Source organism: Vombatus ursinus, unplaced genomic scaffold (genome assembly GCF_900497805.2).
Source record: "Vombatus ursinus unplaced genomic scaffold, bare-nosed wombat genome assembly UNPS02006779.1, whole genome shotgun sequence".
NCBI classification, from domain to species: domain Eukaryota; kingdom Metazoa; phylum Chordata; class Mammalia; order Diprotodontia; family Vombatidae; genus Vombatus; species Vombatus ursinus.
In genome coordinates this window covers 16,539,050-16,558,846 of record NW_020946557.1, presented here as the reverse complement: position 1 = coordinate 16,558,846, position 19,797 = coordinate 16,539,050, and the positions used below count along the sequence as shown (strand labels likewise).

The 19,797-nt window shown below is 38.9% G+C and overlaps 1 protein-coding gene across 2 annotated transcripts in view; it reads right to left on the bottom strand.

Moving 5' to 3' along the window:
• Positions 1-7,993, bottom strand: part of TPD52L1 (TPD52 like 1) — a 161,638-nt gene extending 153,645 nt beyond the window's left edge. The window contains exon 1 of one of the 2 annotated variants that reach the window (XM_027848613.1): positions 7,885-7,993. In XM_027848613.1, coding sequence (XP_027704414.1) covers positions 7,885-7,903 — 19 coding nt within the window. In that variant the 5' untranslated portion in view covers positions 7,904-7,993. The remainder of the gene's footprint in view (positions 1-7,884) is intronic. The other variant, XM_027848614.1, reaches the window with a different exon arrangement.
• Between the last annotated feature and the right edge of the window lie 11,804 nt (positions 7,994-19,797).

Sequence of the window (19,797 nt, the reverse complement as noted above, 5' to 3'; positions counted from 1 at the left end):
CCCCTCATGGAACCTACTCAATGCTTATATGCCCTTGGAAAAGTGGGTGTTCCTGAGGGTGGCAATCAAATCTGATTAGTTAACAATTAATGAGAAGAATGAATATTATAATGAGAGGTGGACCCATTCTAATGAGAGGCTGGGGGCATGACTTTGATCACTCTCCACCCAGCCAACCCCCAGCCTCCCGAAGTCTAAACAAAGGATCTCCCCCACCTGCCACCTCCAAAGCCTGAGTGGAAGACAAGGAGCTTCCCAACTTGGGTGGGGTCTGAACAAGATTGAGAAGAAAGTTAATCCAATCTCATTATTGACAGTGTCCTTCAGATGCTGACTTGACCCAGTAGAGGAGGACACAAGAAGGGAAAAAACCCTACATCTCCCCAATAATTGCTTATTTAATATCATTTCTCTCAGCACTTACCATGTAATATGGTATATTATAGTTATCTGTGTTTTTGTCTTATCCTTCCCTACTAGACTACAAGCTCCATCAGGACAAGGGCCCTATCTTGCCTAAACATAACTCCCCCAGCACCTACCACAGTGCTTGGCAATGTAAGTGCTTAATAAACATTGGATCTAATGAGTGAATTAATCTAAAATCAAAGCAACAGGATATAGTGAATGAACACTGTTTTGCAATACCTGGCTCTATCTCCATGTTTTCAGGTGCTATAGTCATATTTCCAGGTCTCTGAATCCACCTACAAACAGTATAAACAGTTACATTCCCAGGATGTCAGGTATTAGGCAGGGAAAGGGCATGAAACTCCCTGAGGAGATGTAACCAGCATCTGATCCGAAGGCTGATTGTTAATTGTCACTAACCTCAATGAAGCTAGAGGTGGTCATGTTAATATGTGGAGGGGTAAGGACAGGGGGTGTTGGGAAGAAGAGGGTGTGAAGAGGTGGTAGAAGGGGAAGGTGGAGAATGTAAGGCATTTGCATGTGTTTACCTGATGATTTCTTCAGAGGATATTAAAATTACACACACAAAAAAATAGTCATAGTTACCAAATTAATTCCTGAGGTTATCACTTTGATCAAATGAAATTCCATATTTATGCCTGGGAGAGGGCATACTTCAGTTCTAGTCAAATGGAAAATACTAACCTAACTCAGTTAAGTAGCTAATGGTTTTATAATCTACATTTACTTGTCTATTTTTGCTTTAATAGTAAAAGTTATCTTGAATGTGGATTAAACTTCCCTGGGAAATTTGTCCCCCCTTTGCTTTTGTTTTTCTATTAAATAGTGGGGGAAAATATAAATGAAAAGAAAAAATACTTGTTCAAAATTTTTTTAATTAAATGAGGGGGTTGGATTATATGATTTTTAAGGTCTCTTCTACCTTAGTAAGAGAATGAGCTTATAGGACTTTGCTTCTGTGATATACACTTACTTCTGTAAGAAGTGTGTTGGGGGGAGGGATATATATATATATATATATACACTATGCTCTCTCTCTCTCTCTTTCTCTCTCTCTCTCTCTGTATATACATATATATATATATACTATACTCCACAAAGCACTGGGTTTAACTGTGAAACACAAATACTAGCTGCTTAAATCTGCTCTGAGCAGAAAATAAAATGTACCACTTGTTCCTTTGCACACTGATCACCTGAGCCCACTGAAGTCAAAGTGTGTGTATTTTTATGTCCTCTTCATGGCTGTTTCCAATCCCTCACAGGGAGGGATTTCAAACTCAAATACCAGTGGGAAGGAACTATGACCAATTCTGCCGTCAAAGTCATTCAAAAAAGTGTTCTATAATTCACTACAAAATGCTCTTGGTGTTAATAGCTATACATCAGTACAGTACCATATATTGTCTTTCAGTGACATTTCCTGTCAGTTGCAACAGAAATTGGCTTTGTTGCTTAACAAGCTTCTTGAAGAACCCTCACAGAATATGACTGCTCAACAGATAATTAATTAATCAAGGAATCTGAACAACAGGGGAAAGCAATGCAATATAACCTCCAATGCACTGTGGGACTCATTAATTATATAATCAGATTTTTTTAAGGACCTAGCTACAATAGGGGTATATGAAGCATTTTTTCTTCCTCAAAAATGATTGTTTTTAGCTAACATGAAGTAGATGAAATATAATAAGGCTTCTTTTCAAAGATTTTTGTCCAGAAAAAAGTGGAGGAAAAAACAACCACCATGATTTACACATCAAGGAAGAAAAGTCACTTTTTTATGCTACAGAACAAAGTAGGACACAATTTTTGAGATGTGTACAAGTACCAGTGAGCAAGGACTGAAATCTTATAAAATTCAGTTTCTTTAATTCAATTCAATTTCCTTTAATTCAATTCAACCAGCATTTATTAAGCACCTGCTATGTGCCAGGTACTGTGCCAAGTACAGGAGATAGAAACAAAACACTCCTTGCTCTCAAACAGCTTTATGGCTGATTTTCTTTATTGAAATATCCCTGTTCAAAATTGAAATTTTGAACAAGTATTTTTTCTTTTCATTTATATTTTCCCCCACTATTTAATAGAAAAACAAAAGCAAAGGAGGGACAAATTTCCCAGGGAAGTTTAATCCACATTCAAGATAACTGTTGCTATTAAAGCAAAAATAGACAAGTAAATGTAAATTATAAAACCATTAGCTTCTTAACTGAGTTAGGTTAGTATTTTCCATTTGACTAGAACAGAAGTATGCCCTCTCCCAGGCATAAATATGGAATTTCATTTGATCAAAGTGATAACCTCAGGAATTAATTTGGTAACTATGACTAATTTTTGTGTGTGTGTAATTTTAATATCCTCTGAAGAAATCCTCAGGTAAACACATGCAAAGTGTTATACCACTTCACTATTATAATGATTTATATGTATATATAAATGCATATGCATTCATATAGTACTTTAAGGAATGCAAACCTTACTTTTCTCATTTTTACCTCATCACCACCCTGTAAGGCCTCCATTTCACAGGTGATGAAATTTATGAGAGAGTTAAGTGCTTTGCCCATAGTCACACAGCTAATAACTGTCAAAGGCAGGATTTGAACCTGCCTGATTGAATCCCAGTATACTATTACAGCATGCTATACCATGAAGCAGTTCACTTTATTAATTATATTAAAGTACACAAGTCTTCAGTATAATGAAGGATACCAATCACACCTGTGTTATGCTCTTCTACACTTTTAAAACCATTTGTCACAAGTTTTGTTTTCTGAAAGAAGGCAGCTACTACTATCTTATAATGGGAGTTAAAATCCTTGGGAGTGAACAGAATAATGGACTTGAAAACAGAAAAATATTGGAATTTAAATCCAGACTGCGTCACATGCATAAGCGTGCTATATTATTATGACTTCAGGCAAATTGCTTAATCTTTTTGTGTCTGTTATGTCATCTGCCAAATAAGCATAATACTTTCCCTTTCTAGCTTTCAAGGTTGCTGTGTAAAGCAAATAAAGTGTAGATCAAATAAAGTAATTTGTATGAAAGCTCTCTATAAATATGTCTAATCATTACGACTGCTAAAGGAAACCATCCCTATTAGAAATAATTTTGATCTAAATCCTATTGATGTTGGTAAGTTGTTCCTTGGAAACAAAAGTCTATAAAAATGGCTAGTCTATATTGCTAATTAGATAAAATGTAGATTCCTTATGGATTACAGAAGCTTAGTGACATCAAGTTTAGTGACAGATATATTAAATTGTATCTAAGGGATTATTTCTTTAAACCTTGTTCTATGTAGGTATCATCTTTAACACTCACTCTCTCTTACTCCCTACATCCAGTTGCCAAATTCTATTTATTTTATTTTTATATCTCTAAGCTCTCCCCTCATTTCCATGCCCAAGGCCATCAATCCAGGCCAAAATCCCATTTCCTTTTACCTGGACTATTATAGAAGTCTCCTAATCTAAGGCTCCAGGGTCTTCCTGCCTCCAGTCTCTTCCCCCTCCTCTCCATCCTCCACACAGCTGTCAAAACCACCTTTCAAAAAATAGCTCTGACCATGTCACTCATTCCCTAGTTCAAGAACCTTCATAGTACCTGTACGATTCACCACAATGCTCCAACTTACCTTTTCAGGATCCCTTCATAGCATGGCCTACCATGCCCTCTATGTTCCAGCCAAATTTAACTACCTTTACTCCCTGTTCACTGTCTATATTCTCCTGCCATCATTTATTCACAATGTTGATTCATCTTCTATGCCTAAAACCCACTACCTGCTCATCTCCATCTGTTGGAACCATTTTTTTCCCTCAAGTTCATATGCCATAAGCCCCAGCTCATATGCCATCCCTTTCCTAATCTCCTCAGGTCAAAGTAATTTCCCTTTCCTCAAATTTGTTCTGGATATTATATCTGAGTTTCAATATAAATATCAATTTGCTATTGTTTGGATCTCTCCTTTGCCCCTATGCCACATATCTTTGTTAAATGTCCTATTTCTTCTATTAGAGTTTGAGTTCCTTAAGGGGAAAGACTTTTTTTTTTGTACCTACATTGTCAGCACAGTACTTTGTACACTTAAAAATGTTTGTTGGACTAAAATCATAAAGGACAATTATGAATTTGAGCAGAAAGGTGGCAAAAGAAAAGTTGAGAAAGATCAGAAAATGTACCTTTTATTTTAAATGAAAGGCTCTGCCGACTTAAAAAGGAGTATATTTATTATTAATACATAAGATTTATTATAACAATCTCCAGTGTACAGTGCCTGTAGTTTAGATAAGAAGGCAGTCTGCAGAATATATCAGGGAATCTGATTATTCACAGAGGGTATGAAAAAAGTCTCATCTCCAACTTGGAGTTCCTGAAATTGTCTAATGACTTCAAAACAGATCAAGACCTGTATCTGTCATTTTTACCCTCACATCATCTCTCATATCTCTACATCATCTCCCTTCTCTACACTCAAAGCCAGCTTAGTTCAGGACTTTCAGTATCTTTAAATTGGGTTATTCCAACAGCCTTCCAACTAATTGGTCTTGCATTAAATCTCTCCTCACTTCAATCCATCCTCCATTCAGCTACCAAAGTGACGTTCCAAAAGGTTAGGATCAAGTGTTGCATCCTGTATTTATGTGGTTATTTAAATTGTTTTCTATCCTGTTAAAATGTAAGCTTTTTGAGGACAGGAAGTTTTTGCCCCTCTCTATATCCCAAGAATTGAACACATTGCTCGGAAAACTAAGGATTAATAAATGTGTGTTGATCAATGGATTTCTTACCTGTCAGAGTGAACGCAAGTAACTTCCGTTCATTAATCTGACCAACCATTTTTTCTGATTTTCTAATTTTATAATGGTAATACTCTTCACTACAATTTCTCTATTTAGAATATGAGGAAATGCAGGAGGCAGTAACTTTTACTTTTTTTTTTCTTTTGGTGAGGCAATTGAGGTTAAGTGACTTGCCCAGAGTCACACAGCTATTGAGTGTTATGTGTCTGAGACCAAATTTGAACTCAGATCCTACCTGACTCCAGGGCAGGTGCTCTATTTACTGGGCCACCTAGCTGCTCCTAGGCAGTTACTTTTTAAGAAAGTCATGGGGAATTCTCTAATCCCATTGGTCAATTCTAGACCTTGGCCAACTCCAAAATGCTCCCCCATACTGTGTCTCATCCCTAAATTCATTTCATTCCAACAAACATTTATTAAGCTCTTTATATGCTGAAAGCACTGGGCTTGGCCCCAGGGGAGAGAAAATATGAAAAATAACACAATCCCTACCTTTTCAAGGGGACAAGATACATAAATGAATACAGGACACATTATAATTAGAAAAGTGCACAGAAGAGGTCAGAGGGACTATAAGAAGTTGGTACAATTCACTCTCAGAAATCCACTTTTTGCATTCTTAGACCGGCTATTTAATTCTGACAGATGATTCATTTTCCTAGTGAAAATAAAGTCTTCTACAATTCCAAGAAAGAAAGTGTCAGGTTGTTTGGTCATTTATTTATTTATTTATTTATTACCCTTCAACATACTCAAATGGAAAATAAATATATCCCACTCCAGGCTGAATGTCCCGGGACTGACTCAGCCACTCAAATTCGATCTCACCTGTCTCTCCCTCGCTCCCACCCAGAGTCTGTTGCTTTTCCACCGCTGCCAACCCACCAGGAATCTCGACTCTGGCCTGAGCTTCTGACAGCAAACAGATTCTGCTCAACACAAACCCTCCCCCAAACATCAAAGCTTCACCAATTAAGAAGGGGAGAGGGGAAGGGGAAGGGAGAGGAGGGGAAGGAGAGAGAAATGGAGGAGAGAAGGGGGGAAGGAAGGAATGAGGAAATAGGGAGGAAAGAAAGCTAGCAAGAGTGGGAGGAGAGAGAAGGAGGGAGGAAGAGGCAAAGGGGAAAGGAGGGATTGGTGGGAGGGAGGAAGAACGAAGGAAAAGAACGGAGGGAGGTGGGAAGAGGTCCAGGGAGCAGAAAGAGGAAGAGGGAAGGACAGAGGGAGAGAGGGAAAGGAAGTGAAGAAGTGAAGGAAAGAAGGGGAGGGGAGGGAAAGAAGGAGGGAAGAGAGGATAAAAGGGGAAGAGGAAAGAGGAAGGGAGGGAAATAGAAAGGAAAGGAGGAAGGGAGTAGGGAGGGACAAAAGGAGAAAGAAGAGGAATAGGAGAAGAGGAAGAAAAATGCCAGGAAAGGAGGAAAAAAGGAGGAAGGAGGGGGGAGGAAGAGGAACGGAGGAAGGGGAAAAAAGGGGGAGAGAGAGAAGGAAGAAGGGACAAAAAGAGGAAGGGGAAGGAAAATGGAAAAGAAGAAGAGGAAAGGGGTAAAGGAAAAGAGGACAAGGGGAGGAAGGGGAAGAAAGGACGAAAAAGAATGGGAGAAACGGAAAGGTAAGGAGGGGAGAAAGGAAGAAGAGGAATGGAGGAAAGGAAGAAGGGGAGAAAAGGGGGGAGGACGGGAAGAAGGAGGGACAAAAGGAGGAAGAAGAAGGAAAAATGGAAGGGGGTAGAAGGAAGAAGAGCAAAGGAGTAAGGGAAAAGAGAAGGAAAAGAAGAGGAAAGGAGGAAGGGGAAGAAAGGATGAAAAGGAATGAGGGGAAAGAAGAGGAATGGAGGAAAGGAAGAAGAATGGAAGGAAGAAGAAAGGAGGAAGAGGAAGAATGGAAGTGGGAGGAAGGAGGGAAGCGGAGGATGAGGAGAGGAGAGCCTTCTAGGCAAAAATGTCGCGACAGAGAATCCATATCACTACGTGGAGAGGGAGGATGGTGCCCAGTCACGCTGGGGGAGAAGGGCCATGCTCTTAGGTTCTCTGCCCGGCAGGTTCTCGGGGAGCAAGCCGTCCTCAGGGGCCCCACCAAGGGTACGTCGCACCCGCCTCGTCCGTCATTCTCTGAGGTGGGGAGGAGGGGGAAAGAAGGGGAAAGCGGGTAGGAGCGCTCCCAGTCCCCAAGAAAAACCTTAGTAAACAGAGCGGCCCTCCGCGCCTCGCTCGGCATCCTCAAGTTAACCGGGGTGCACGTCGGGTTTGGGGGGCAGCGGCCCCGGAGGGGATCTGCCCGACCTGGCCCCTCGCCCCCCTCGGGATCCGCCTCGTGTCCCAGGCTCCCCTCTCTGGTTTCGGCGCTCCGGGCGCTGCCCGAGGGCAGGCATCTCTGAAGGACGCCGCTCCCGGCTAAAAGGCCGTGCGCCCCGCCAGCGGGGCCGGCCGGGGTGAGCGGGTACGCCGCTGGCCCCGGCTCTCGGAGGACAGAGGGAGCGGACAGCGCGCCGGCTCGCAAAGACGGCTGCGGCCAAGCCCCGCTCCCCTCCAGAAGCAGCAAAGTTGGGGAAAGGTGGGGAAAGTGACTCGCTGTCCTCGCCTCTCCCCTCGGCCCCGGGCTCCCCGGCGGAGCTCCCTGGGCCAGCCCGGCGCCCAGCACTCACCACGTGCCTGCCCTTCCATGGTGTCGGGGCCGCGCGCTCAGCTCAGGAAGAAGCCAGGAGCCGTCGCAGCCCTGCCTAAAGCCCAGGAGACGTGCGGGGAGCGAGGGGAGTCGGGGGCCGGGGGAGGAAGGGCTGGCCTGGCTCCTCCGCGCTGCCTTCCCTCCCTCGGCACTCCGCCGAGCTGGTGTGAGGAGGCTGCTGGGGATGGCAGTGCTGCTGTGGTGGGATGGTGGGTGGCGCCGCCGCGGCGGCTGCTGTTGCTGCCCCCCGCGGCTCCTTCCTTAGTTACCTCGCTCACTCGGTCCGCCGAAGCCCGGCCCAGCGCTCGGAGGGAGCTCAGCGGGAGGCGCCACCTACCGGCCACAGAGTGCGCCGCCCTCTCTGTCACAATGCCAGGCGCGTGGGCGGCCCAACCCCGCGCCCGAGGTGTCGCCTGCGAGAGACGAAGGAGATAGGCCGAGTACCGTCGACTTCTCCGATACTGCGCAGCCGGGCCCCAGGGCGCTCCTGGCGGGGGGGCGCGGAACAGGTTGTTTTAGAGTCTGGAATCAGCTCACCAGAACTCTGGAGCCTAGAGAACTGAATTCAACTTCTGACTCTACCTGTTTACTAGCTGACTGTGGTCAGGTCATTTGATTTCAGGGCCTCGGTTCTCTCCTCTGTGAAACGATGGTAATAATTTGAATCATAAGCCACATAGGGTTGTTGTGAGGCAAAGTATTTTGCAAATTGTAATGTCACCATATAGATGTAAGCTACCTTATGTGACTGATTTAGATCAAACATTTACTAAGTATTGTTTAATGACTATTATATTTTGCATGATTTCACATATATGATTGATATCACATTACTTGCCTTCTCAATGGGTGAGTGAGGGAGAGAATTCAGAACTCAGAAAAAAAATTAAGACAGTCAAAATTATTTTATTAGAAATAAAAAGAATTACTATTTACTAGTATAATAATTTTCTCATCACATGAAATTTTATTATATACTTAACATATCATGTTAGATCATATATCTGATTTGAGAAAAACCTCTTGTAACTTCAGGGTATATTCTATGCCATTAAATACTTGCTAATTGTCACTGTTACTGATCACTAATGATAACTTGCAATTGATAATAGAATATGACTATATAGAAGGCGTATCCATAGAAAAAATTTTTAATGATATGATTCCCAAAGGAAGAGAAGGGAGCAAGAAGGAGACAAGGAAGCCAGTTCAGCTTAAAATTCTATAGGCGGATAAGTACACAAATAGCTATGAATCAAGTTAGTATTAAGTAGGATTAGTATAGCATATATTGCTAGGATATATTATATAATAGTATATAATACTAGAATAGTTTTAAGAGGGTTCAAACAGAAAGAAGTCAAAAAGAGACTGAGAAAGAAGGAAGCACCTCTTGTTTCAGTAGAAAAAGGGATGGTTCCATAAAGGAGGTAGCATCCAACTGAATCTTTAAGGGAAAAAAAATGCTAATCTATTTCATCTGATCCTCAAAACAACTCTGTGAAGGAACATCAGAAAATATTATTATCCCCATTTCGCGGATGAGGGGGCTCAGAGAGATGATGTGACTTGCTCATGGTGGCACAGTTAGTAAATGCTGGCGTTGCTGTCTCTGATGAAGGATTTTGCTTAATGAAAATCAGGTGGTGCTTCCCATTCCAAGGAAGAGAGGGAGAGGAAGTGTCAACCATACATGCAAAAGGAGGTATTGAGAAAGCAGGAGAACTGGATGCCATGGAAAACTGGAAATAGTGTAATTTGGCTGGTCCTTAAGGATGTCCAAAAGGAATAGTGTGAAATAAGACACAATAATAATTCCTTGGTGAGTTACTGCAGATTTGAAAGGCCACTCCCTTGCCTTGTTTTTTTTTTTTAATAACTCTCATTTTCTTTTCCTTTCAGTCTGTGAAATTCTACCTTCTCTCCCTCCTCTCCCCTCTACTTAAGAAAAAAAAAATTGTAACAAACATGTCAAGCAAAAACAAAAACTCCTTAATTGGCTATGCCAATTAAAATATGTCTCAGTCTTCACCCTAAGTTCATGACTTCCTTGGCTAGAGGTATGTAGCATGTTTCAACATGAATCCTTTTGAATCAAGATGGATTATTGCATTGATCAGAGTTCCTAAGTCTTTCAAAGTTATTTGTCTTTACATTATTGTTGTATAAATTGTTCTTCAGGTTCTGATCACTTCACCCTATCAGTTCATACAATTCTTCCTAGGTTTCTCTAAAACCATCCCCTTCAACATAACTTACAGCACAATAGAATTCATCACATTTACAAACCATAACTTACTGAGAAATGTCTGTTCCCCATTTTATGGGTACCACCTCCGTCTCCAGTTCTTTGCTACTACAAAAAGAGTTGCTATAAATAATTTTGTACATATAGATCCTTTTCCTCTTCCTCTGATCTTTTTGGAGATATATACTTAGTAGTGGTAGTATGTCCAGTTTAATAATTTTGGACGCATGATTCCAAATTGCTTTCCAGCATGGTTGGACCAGTTCACAACTCTACCAACAGTGCATCAATTTACCTGTGTCCCCCTCAAGTCCTTCCAGCATTTGTCATTTTTCTTTTTTTGCAAATCTGATGGTCATCACCCCACTTTGTACTACTTTGATGACCTCTGTCCATTCTTTGTATTCTTTCTTATCAGTTTGTTCCCCTTTCACATCTCTTTACTCTTCTATTATCTATCCTTAATTCCTGTCTACAAATCCCAGACTCTCACCATCTCTCCTTGTTCACTCTCATCTCAGCATACAAATGATTGTTTCCTTATCATGAACCAAGAGAGGCAGTGTGATAGAGTGGATAGAAACCTGGCCTTGAAGCCTGGATCCGAGTTGGTTTCTAACACCTACTGGCTGTGGGGCCCTGGGCAAATCACTTAACTTCTCAGTACCCTAGGCAACTTTCTAAGAATCTATGTTGCAGAGAGGTGGAGGAAGTACTCCACTGGGAGATCATTACATTGATGAAATTACAAGTCCAGTCCCATCTCATGTTTTGTAATGCAACCTAAAATCAAATTTTGCTTTTTTGGCTTGAAGAGTTATTGTGAAACTCATTACTCCCAAGGCAAAATGCTCTATTTTTGGACAACTCTAATTCAACTAGACGAGGCCTCAGAGGTCATCTACTCCAACCTATATAGCTAATTAAAGTAAGCAATATACTTTCATTTACTTAATCAATAAACATGTATTTGCCATACTTTATTGTTGATTCACATTGAGCTTACAGTACACTAAGAGCCTCTATCTTTTTTAGACAAACTACAAACTACATTGAACTAAATCTCCCTCAGTTATTTCTTATGTCAATGTTATGAACTAAGTTTCAGATATATATATAGCTGTGTGTGTGTGTGTGTGTGTGTGTGTGTACACATACATACATATACATATGTGTATATAGATATATGTGTATATCTTCATTATACGTTCTAGGAATTTCCTCTAAAACATCCTGGAGAAGTGGTCATTAAGGCTCCATTTGAAGCATCCCTAGCAATGGGAACTTACAACTTCAAAAAGGAGCCAATTCCACAGGGTTTGGTGAAGTTCAAATGAAATAACATAATGTAAAGCACTTTGCAGACTGTAAAGTACTATATAAATGTTAGCTATTATTATTTTTCTACCAAATCAAATGCTTTTCTAAAAAAATTAGTTTTTATTCTTATCTTTTGTTTTTTTTTATTACATGATCATAATTTTCCCCAGGATTCCTCCCAGAGAATTATTTCATATAACATAGAGTATTTTTAAAAGACAAAAAAGGAAAAAATTAACATAATTGATCAATACATTGAAAAAATCTGAAAATATATTCAATGAACAACAATTGTGAACCACTCCCCTCTACAAAGAGATGAGGCAGGTGAAAGGAGATACAGAAGCTCAATGAGGAAAATAATTCCTTCAAAATTAGAATTAGGTAAGTGGGAAGATAATGACTCCATGAGACATAAAAAAACAAAATCAAAATCAAGAGAATGAAAAAATTAGAATAAAATGTAAAATATTTCATTGGAAAACAACTGACCTGGAAAACAGATTGAGGAGAGATGATTTAAAATTATTGGACTACCTAAAAGCCATGATAAAAAAAAAAGCCACGATTAATTGTTATAGAGTAAAAATATATTAGAAAAAAATCTGAGTATTGTAAGAATGATAAATATACGTATTCTGTTGTCTATCCTTCATACTTGAAGAGAACCAAAATTACATCATGATGTTGGGGTCAAGGTACACTGTGTTCAACTGTGGCTGATCAGACCAATACAAGCTCAGAAGGCTATACGACAGGTTGGACACAAGTAGTCCATCTGGATATTTGGGATGGAGATGTCTCTAGATTTGTGTATTTCACATTTCTTTGAGTTATTGCTTTGCTTATAGAGCACAGAGCTTTCTTTGATGTGGGCACACCAGGCTGAGCAGTCCTGTGCCAGCATCTACCATGTCTCACAATCGATACCAAAGTTCTTCAGAGAGACTTTGAGAGTGTCCTTGTATCATTTCTTCTGACCTCTGTGTGAGTATTTGCCTAGTTTGAGTTTTCTGTAAAATAGTATCTTGAGTAGTATGTTTGTCATTTGGACAACGTGGCCAATCCATCAGAGTTGCGTTCTGTGGAGTAGAGTTTGAATATTTAGCAGTTAAGCTCAAGAGAGGATCTCAGTATCTAGTACCTTATATTGCCAGGTAGAATTAAGAATCTTTCTAAGACAATTCAAATGGAAGTAGTTCAATGTTCTGGCATGGTATTGGTAGATTGTCCAGGTTTCACAAGCATACAACAATGAAGTCAGCACAATGGCTCTTGTAAATCTTCAGTTTGGTAGGCAGCCTAATACCAACATCTATATTCTATGTGCACATGAAATAGCATAGACTTGATTTGATAGGTACTGATTTTTAACCTTCAGTAATTCTCTGATTGTTAGTCAAGCGTCAGTGTTTCCTATCCTACAGTACAATTGTTTGTACAATAACACATTTATTACAGTGTGAGGCAACTATAAGTGGCTCTCAAATGTGACCAGTTTTTAACCAATGATGGTACTAATTTCCACAGTAAGAAATCCCACATTTTTAGTACACAAAGTGGTATCCAAAAGTATCTTAATGCTCTTTCAAAAATGTATTAGAAATGTTCCTTTTTTTGAAACATTAAAATGCAAATTCATTTAACTCTTAAAAGGTAGTTATTCTATAAAAGATATAATAGAGATAACTTTAAGTCAAACCAGAGTTTGTGTTTTTATCCTAGAGCCCATAGGAAGCCACTGGAATCTGTGGGAGGGAGGAGGGAGAGACTTGGTCAGGCCTATGCTTTAAGAAAATCAGTTTGGCAACTATGTGGAGAATCTCCTAAATTTCTGTAACTTATTCCTCCTCATGTCAGCTACACACAACAATTGTTATACCCTTGATCTTGCCAAACCTGTTAAGTGTTTACTTCAATATTCCCAAGCTCTGAAGATTTCATATCTGATCGTAACCTTTTATCATTCCATCTTTCCTTATGTTTTTATAACATCTAACCCTGTTCTTCATTCTCACCCTAATTTCCATTCTCTTCACCGGGTATTCATGTATATTCACAGTTCTTTCCCAATTCATTGCTCCTGCAATGGCTATACTCCTCTCTTTTCTATCTCAACTTTTTGGTTAATCAGCTGAACTCTGTACTATCCTCTAACCTGGAAACCCTTGCCTCTTTCTCCTATCACTAGTCATACCTTGTCAAACTCTGTGTCTGGAATATTCTCACTATCTATCTTTTTTCACTTCTATTCACATGAAGCTGAACAGAGCCAAAAGAAATCATGAAAATGGGTTTACTGGGACCTCTATAAATTTATGTTATCTAATCTAAACTGCACCCTCACTACAGCAAGGGAGTCATTCAACTTTTCCCTAAGGGATTCACTATCTCACTCTCCACAATGGCTATATCAAACCTTCTTGTCCTTCCTTGTCTACTAAGGCATTCTGTCCTCCTAATATTACATCATTCAGCCATTTTCCCCAACTTTCTCCTCCTTCACTCTAGTCTCAGATGAAAAGGGAGTTCTGATCCTTTCCAACAGCAAGTCTTCTACATGTACTCTTGATCCAATCCCTTCCTGACTTCTCCAGCTGATTGATTATCTCTATTCTTTCTCTTATCTTTAATCTTTTTCTTTATCTACTAGCCCCTTTCTTACCACTCTAAAAAATGTATACGCGTACCTCAAGACTCTGCTTTAGACCCTCCATACCCTTTCTTGGTAAGTTCATCATCTTCTGTGGGTTCAGTTATTAGCTTTATGCAGATAACTTCCAAATCTATAAACCCATTACTGATCTGGCACCAGAGCTCCAGTAGCATGCCACTGCTGTCTCTTGGCCATCTTCACTTGGGTTTCTTATTGGCATCTCAAACTCAATAGATCCAGAAGAAAACTCATTACATTTCCCTCACCCTCAATCTATCTGTCTCCCAAACTTACCTATTTTTGTTAAGACCTTCATTTATGTTTTCAAACTAGAAGGCATCTTTTACTATCTTCTCTTCCTCATCTGAGGGTACCGAGGTTTCAGAGAGAAACAAGGAGTGGATTTGTAGATCTGGGAATCAGCAGAATGGAAGTGATAATTGAACCCATTGATTCAATGACCAAGTGAGATAGTATACAGGGAAAAGAGATGAGGGCCCAGGACATAGATTTGAGGGACACCTACAGTGAGTGGAAATGCCATGAATGAAGAACTGGCAAAATATAGCCAAGCAGCCAGAAAGAGAGCCTGGAGAGAGCAGTGTCACCAAGGGCTAGAAAGGAGAGAATATCTAGGAGGAGATCAAGTGTCAAATGCTTTGGAGAGGTCAAGAAGGATGAGAAAGGGCCATTAGTTTTGGCAGTTGAGAGATCATTGGTAAGTTTGAATAGGGCAACTTAAGGTGGATGAAGAGGTTGGAAACCAGATTGCAGAGAGAGAAGAGGGGAAGTGGAGGCACCGAGTCAGGAAAGCTTTCTTAAGGACCTTAATAGGAAAGGGGACAAGAGATATTTTACAATACCTAGCAGGAATGGTCAAATCATATAAGGGATATTTAAGGATGAGGGAGACATGCATGTCAAAGGCAGGGATATGGATCCAGGTCTCCTTGGCTCCTAGTCTATATCAGTGACACCATGGTGCTTCTTATGCATATGCATTTTTATGCATATAAATGTAGAGATGCACATCTTGAAAGGCAGGCATTTGATGTATAGCATCATTGTTACCCTGGCTTTAAAATTTGAAAATAAGAAATGTGAAAGGGAACATTTCTGCCACTATTACTATTAAAATAAGATAAAAAGATTTTTAAGAGGATTGGATGAAAATTATCTGAAGAAATTGAAGAAAGGTTTTTCTTTTTTCCCAAATAGATAGGAATCATTAAAAGTATTTAAAAGACAATTTTGTTAGTTTTATGTTCACATTTAATATTACTTTATTGATCAGAGATGTTTTGCCAGCAGAAAAATAGATTGTGACTTTTAAAAGAATGCTTTAAAAAAGTCACCAGAAATCACCTGGATTTTTTAAAAATTAAATTTGCCTTATTTTGTAATTATAATTAAAAGTCCACTAGCAAATATTTATCTTTTCATAGCTCAAAAATTAGACCATTGTTCTTTTTTTCCCCTAGGATACCCTTCACTTCTATTACTCAACTATCCATTGCTTCTACATTTAAAGTCAAAGTATTTGTTTCAATTTTACAAAATATGAGCCTGTGATTGAAATAAATCAAAATAAAACCAAAACCAAATATGAAATAGTAAACATAAAAAATGCAGAGAAAAGCATATAAAATAGGTAACAGTACAGCTTTTGGCATTATTCTCTTAATTTTTTTTATTCTAAACTTGACAAGTACCAACAAATATGACCATTTCTATTTATGAAGAAAAATAGAAAAAGATGATGGCATATGAAATAATGATACTCTATTACATGATTTTAAAAACATTATATAATAAATTCAACATGTGAGTTCTGAAGCTGTCCTGCTTAGCTGTATCTACCTCTGAATTTCCTTCTCCTGTCTGCTGTGAATTTAAAAAATACTTTGATAACATACTTTTCTCTCTTTTCTTTTCTCTTCTTTTCTTTTCTCTTATTTCATTCTGGCTTTACTCTTACTGTCCCTGTCCTCTCCCCCAATCCTTTACCAAATGTTTAAAAAAAATCTTTCCTTATAATAAATAAACATAGTTAAGTAAAATAAATACAGACATTGGCCATATTCAAAGATGTATGTCTCATTATACATTTCTAACCTATCACCTCTGTCAGAAGGTCAGTAGAATGCTTCATCATCTGTATTTTGGAGTCATGGTTAGTTGGTCATTGGATAAATCAGAATTCTTATATCTTTCAGAGTTATTTTTCTCTATAATGTTATAATCATTGTATACATAGTCCTCCTGGTTCTAGTCACTTTACTTTGCTTCAGTTCTTCCCAGGTTTTTCTGAATTCATTGCTTTAGGCATTTCTTCAGCTGAAATAATACCCCATCATATGCATATACTCTAATTTATTCAGCCATTCCCCAGTTGATGGTACCCTTCTATCCTCTAGTTATTTACTACAACAAAAAAGTGTTGCTATAGACATTTTAGAAATATAGGTTCTTTCCTTCCTCCTTTGATCCCTCTGAAATATGTGCCTAGGAGTGGTATTACTGGGTATTACCACATAGTGGATATAAAGAGTTTATTGATTTTTTGGGTATAGTTCCAAATGCTTTCCAGAATGGTTAGAAAGAGGTTTAGGTCCACTCAGGAAGTATTAGCATGCCTGACTCCCACATCCTTTCTGACAATTGTCATTTTTCATTTTTTGTCATCTTTGTCAATCTACTAAAGATCAGATATAGACTCAGAGCACTTTTAATTTACATTTATCTCATTTTAGTGATTTGTATAATTTTAAAAATATGGTTGTCAGAGTTTGCTTTTTTGCTTTTGAGACCTTCCTGTTCATAATCCTTTGAACACTTATCTACTGGGGAATGGCTCTTGTTCTTATATTTTTGAATCATTTCCATATATGTCTTAGGTATCAGACCTGAGAAATTACTGGAAAGCTTTTTTCCCCTTAATTTAACTATTTATAATTTTAACTTAATTTGCTCAAATTTTTTTTTCAGTTTTATATAATTGAAATTGTCTATTTTAACTCCTCTGATCCCGTCTGTCCCTTGTTCAGGAAATGGTTCTTCCCTATCCATAATTGTGGAAGATAGCTCTTTCCCTGCGCCTTTAAAGTGTTTATCTAGATTGTGTATCTATTTGAAGCTTATTCTGATACAGGGTATGAGATGTTGATCTAAGCATAATTTCTGCCATACTTCTTTTCAGTTTTCCAAAGAGTCCTTATATCAGGAAGTGGAAGCTTTGGGTTTACCAAACACTATGCTTCTCTATGTCACATATCCAAACTGTTCCACTGGTCAACTATTCTATTTTTTCATCAATACCAAATGGTTTGGATGATCACTACTTGGTAGTGTAGTCTGAGATCTGCTACTGTATAATCATCTTCCTCCCCACTTCTTTCTTCCCCCTCATAATTTCCTATGAGATTCTTGACCTTTTATTTCCCTCCAGCTGAATTTTTTTTTTTTTTAGGCAATTGGGGTTAAGTGACTTGCCCAAGGTCACACAGCTAGTACGTGTCAAGTATTTGGTCTGAGGCCAGATTTTAACTCAGGTCCTCCTGACTTCAGGGCCGGTGCTCTATTCACTGCGCCACCTAGCTGCCCCCTGAATTTTTTTAGTATTATTAAATAACCCTTTGGTAGTTTGATTGTTCTAATACTAAATAAGTAAATCATTTTAATTATTATTGCCATTTTTATCATATTGGCACGGTCCAGTCATGAACAATTAATATTTCTGCACTTACTTAGGTCTGTCTTTATTTGTATAAAGGACATTTTGTGGTTATAGTTTTATAATTTCTATGTGTACCACGGTAGGTAGATTCCCAAATATTTTATAATTTTGTATTTATTTTGAATGGAATTTTTCAGATCTGCTCTAAATGGTCTTCTTTATGAAGCCAAGCATACACCATATTAATTTTCAGCTCTGTTGGTTGATTTATGTTGTCATCATCAGCCACCTAGCAATCCGTCAAGGCTGAGTTCTAAGTCCTCCTTTAGTAGCCTTCCTTTATTACTCTTGTTCCCATTGATTTTCTCCCCTGAATCTCTGTAGCATCTGATCTAGTTTTCTCTCTAAAACCAGGCTATACACCAAAATATTTATTGTTCATACTTGTCTCATACTTGTGTATTCCCCACAGTGCTGGACACATCAGATGGGTAGTAAATCACTACTGATTGTGATCAGTGGAACCCTATTTCATCCAACAGTCAAGTGTCTCCTTACATTGGGAAATTAGGAATACCAAGATATTGTTTAGTGCCAGGAAACATTAAGGAGTTCTTCTTTTTTTTTGCTTGAAAGTGAAAGCCATTTTAGGGGAAGAGAAGAGGGAATATCCATATCTATATCAGCACTATTACACTTTAAAAAAATTGCATGTGTATGTATATGTGTGGGGGATGGGGGGAGAAGGGCCTTGTCAGGACCTGTGATTTCATTGGTATAGGGAACTCTCTTTGAGAAAACTTCCTTTATTAATATAAATCTGTTTTGCTGAGAATAGCCAAGCCACCCACAGCTGATAATCTTATAATATTGCTATTACTTTGTATATAGTACATTTCACTTTGCATCACCCCATGCAAATCTTCCAGGTTTTTCTGAGAGCATCCTGCTCATCATTTCTTATAGTACAACAGTATTCCATCATAATCACATGCCACAACTTGTTCAGCCATTCCTCAACTGATGGGCATCCCCACAATTTCCAATTCTTTGCCTCCATAAAAGAGCTGCTATAAATGTTCTTGTACATATAGGTCCTTTTCCTTTTTATTTTTTTATCTCTTTTGGGATATCTCTTTTTGGGATATAATAATGCCACGCAGTAGTGGCATTATTAGGTCAAAGGGCATGCATGGTTCTATAGCCCTTTGGGCATAGCTCCAAATTGCTTTACAGAATGGTTGAAGCAGTTCACAACTCCACCAATAGTACATTTATGTCTCATTTTTCCCACATCTCCTCCAACATTTATCATTTACCTTTTCTGTCCTATTAGCCAATCTAATAGATATGAGGTAGTACCTCAGAACTGGTTTAATTTGCATTTCTCTAATCTAATAGTAAGTTAGAGCATTTTTTCCATGTGGCTATAGATAGCTTTGATTATTTCATTTAAAAACTGTTCATATCTTTTGATCATTTATCAGTTGGGGAATGGCTGTTATAGCCATCCTTTCTAGAACTAGCTACACCTTTGGTCATTCTCCTTGGTTCACTCCTTGCTCCCCATTGCCACTTCCAGGTTTCCCTTCTACCTTCATCACTTGGTAACCGCTCTTCCTTTGAGGTTTATGCTATTCATATCTACTATCAAATCAAAATTCTTGTAGCTGTTGTCTATAGATTCCCAAGTCACTCCTCTTCTTTTTTTTCAATGAATTCAGTACATGGCTCACAGTTTTCCTCTCATCTCAACTCCTGTCCTCATGTTCGGGGACTTCAGTGTACATGTTGACTCTCGCTCAAATACCCTAACTACTAAGTTCCTCATCCTACTCACTTCCCATTCCTTCATCCTAACCCACCTCATCCACACACAAAGATACTTATCACCTTGATCTTGCCATCATCCACAATAATGTTCAAAAAATCCTGAAATCCTCTTATCTGAGGCTTTTCACCCCTCCCTTTGGTTTCCCCCACAAAACTCTCC